Source organism: Marmota monax, unplaced genomic scaffold (assembly GCF_021218885.2).
Source record: "Marmota monax isolate L192 unplaced genomic scaffold, Marmota_monax_Labrador192_F-V1.1 WCK01_AAM20220418_F8-fsc00017, whole genome shotgun sequence".
Taxonomy (NCBI): domain Eukaryota; kingdom Metazoa; phylum Chordata; class Mammalia; order Rodentia; family Sciuridae; genus Marmota; species Marmota monax.
In genome coordinates, this window is record NW_026695241.1 from 25,522,255 (window position 1) to 25,523,721 (window position 1,467).

The 1,467-nt window shown below is 41.7% G+C and overlaps 1 gene segment (V, D, J or C); it reads left to right on the forward strand.

Moving 5' to 3' along the window:
- LOC124090474 (T cell receptor alpha variable 9-2-like) lies at nucleotides 1-932 on the forward strand. The segment is given in 2 exon segments: nucleotides 1-99; nucleotides 220-932. Coding segments are annotated over 2 exon segments (387 nt in total).
- Nucleotides 933-1,467: the final 535 nt, after the last annotated feature.

Below are 1,467 nucleotides of genomic sequence, written 5' to 3' on the forward strand. Positions count from 1 at the left end.
CATCCTTCAGCTTAAGAATCAGGAAAGAACATTATTTAAATGACTCTCAAAAGATGGATGCCTCTCCAGCCTTAGTAACTGTGATGCTCTTGATACTTGGTAAGTGAAATGCCTTTTAAAATTTGGACTCTTTCTTCTATTGTGTCAGAATACTCTTTAACCATGAATTTATCTGAGAGTTTTATCACCAAATTGACACAGTTCTCTTTTCCCCTCAAGGAAGAACTCATGCAGACTCAGTGACCCAGATGGAAAGCCATGTGACCATGTCAGAAGGGGCTTTGCTGACTATAAACTGCACTTACTCAGCTACAACCATAGCATACCCTGCTCTTTTCTGGTATGTTCAATACCCTGGAGAAGGTCTACAGCTCCTCCTGAAAGCTGTAAAGGCCAATGATAAGGTCAGCAACAAAGGTTTTGAAGCCACATACAATAAAGAAGCCACTTCTTTCAACTTGGAAAAAGCCTCCATCCAAGATTCAGATTCGGCTGTGTACTACTGTGCTTTGGGTGACACAGTGGCAGAAACTGCAGGGGGAGCTGAGCACAAACTCTGAGAAGCACCCAAGGGCCTGGCTGCTGAGCGTCTGCCTCTGGTACCCATTCTGTTTTCAGCACAATTTATGGTGTCTACAACAGTGTTTCTCTGGTTGAGGCAAAATCAAACAAATATCTAGAGTAGAAAACAAAGAGTGGAAGTCTTTTAACTAGGATCTTCATTAGTCAAAGGGAAGACAGAGGCTGACAGCATTAGTTCCTCATGCCTGGCCAAAGTAATTTCAAGGTAAAACCACTCGAACTATGTAGTGGTCTCTTTGCTCATCCTTGTCCACAAAACCCAGACCCCATGTGTTGTTCCGGGTCACTCTGGTAGACATTGATGTGGCTTTTTATATTTTTAGAGAGACAAATGTGCCAGAGAAGATGGCAGGTGCATAAGATATCTCCCTAACACAGAGTGGAAGGAGAGTTGGTAAGAGAACTAGAGGCCCCACCTCTGAAATCCACAAGTAGTAGTAGAGTAAGAGGGAAAAGAAGAAAGTGGGAAGAACAGACCTCACATGCAGCAACAGTGCAATGAGGGGAAAGGGACTTTCCTCATGCAGAGGACCAGCATCTGTTTTGGTTAATCAGATGGTAGCCATAGGCTAGTATTAAAAAGAAAGGGAGGGAGAAAATGCACAATTAAAATATGACCCATGGTTAAATGATGAGTGTCCCTTGCCACTTATGTAGTCAGTTTGCATTCCAAAAAGCCCCACATGAGTCAGTTTGCAGTGCCTCTGGAATGTTAAAACAAACAAACAAACAAACAAACAAACAAAAAACACATTTATTTATTTATTTTGTTTTGTAATTTCATGAAACCCCATTAGATGGCAGTGAAGAATCTCCAAAGGGCATAGAATGTAGAATGTAGAATGTAGAAAAGAAGATGATGGCAGTGGACTCAACTGAGTCTTA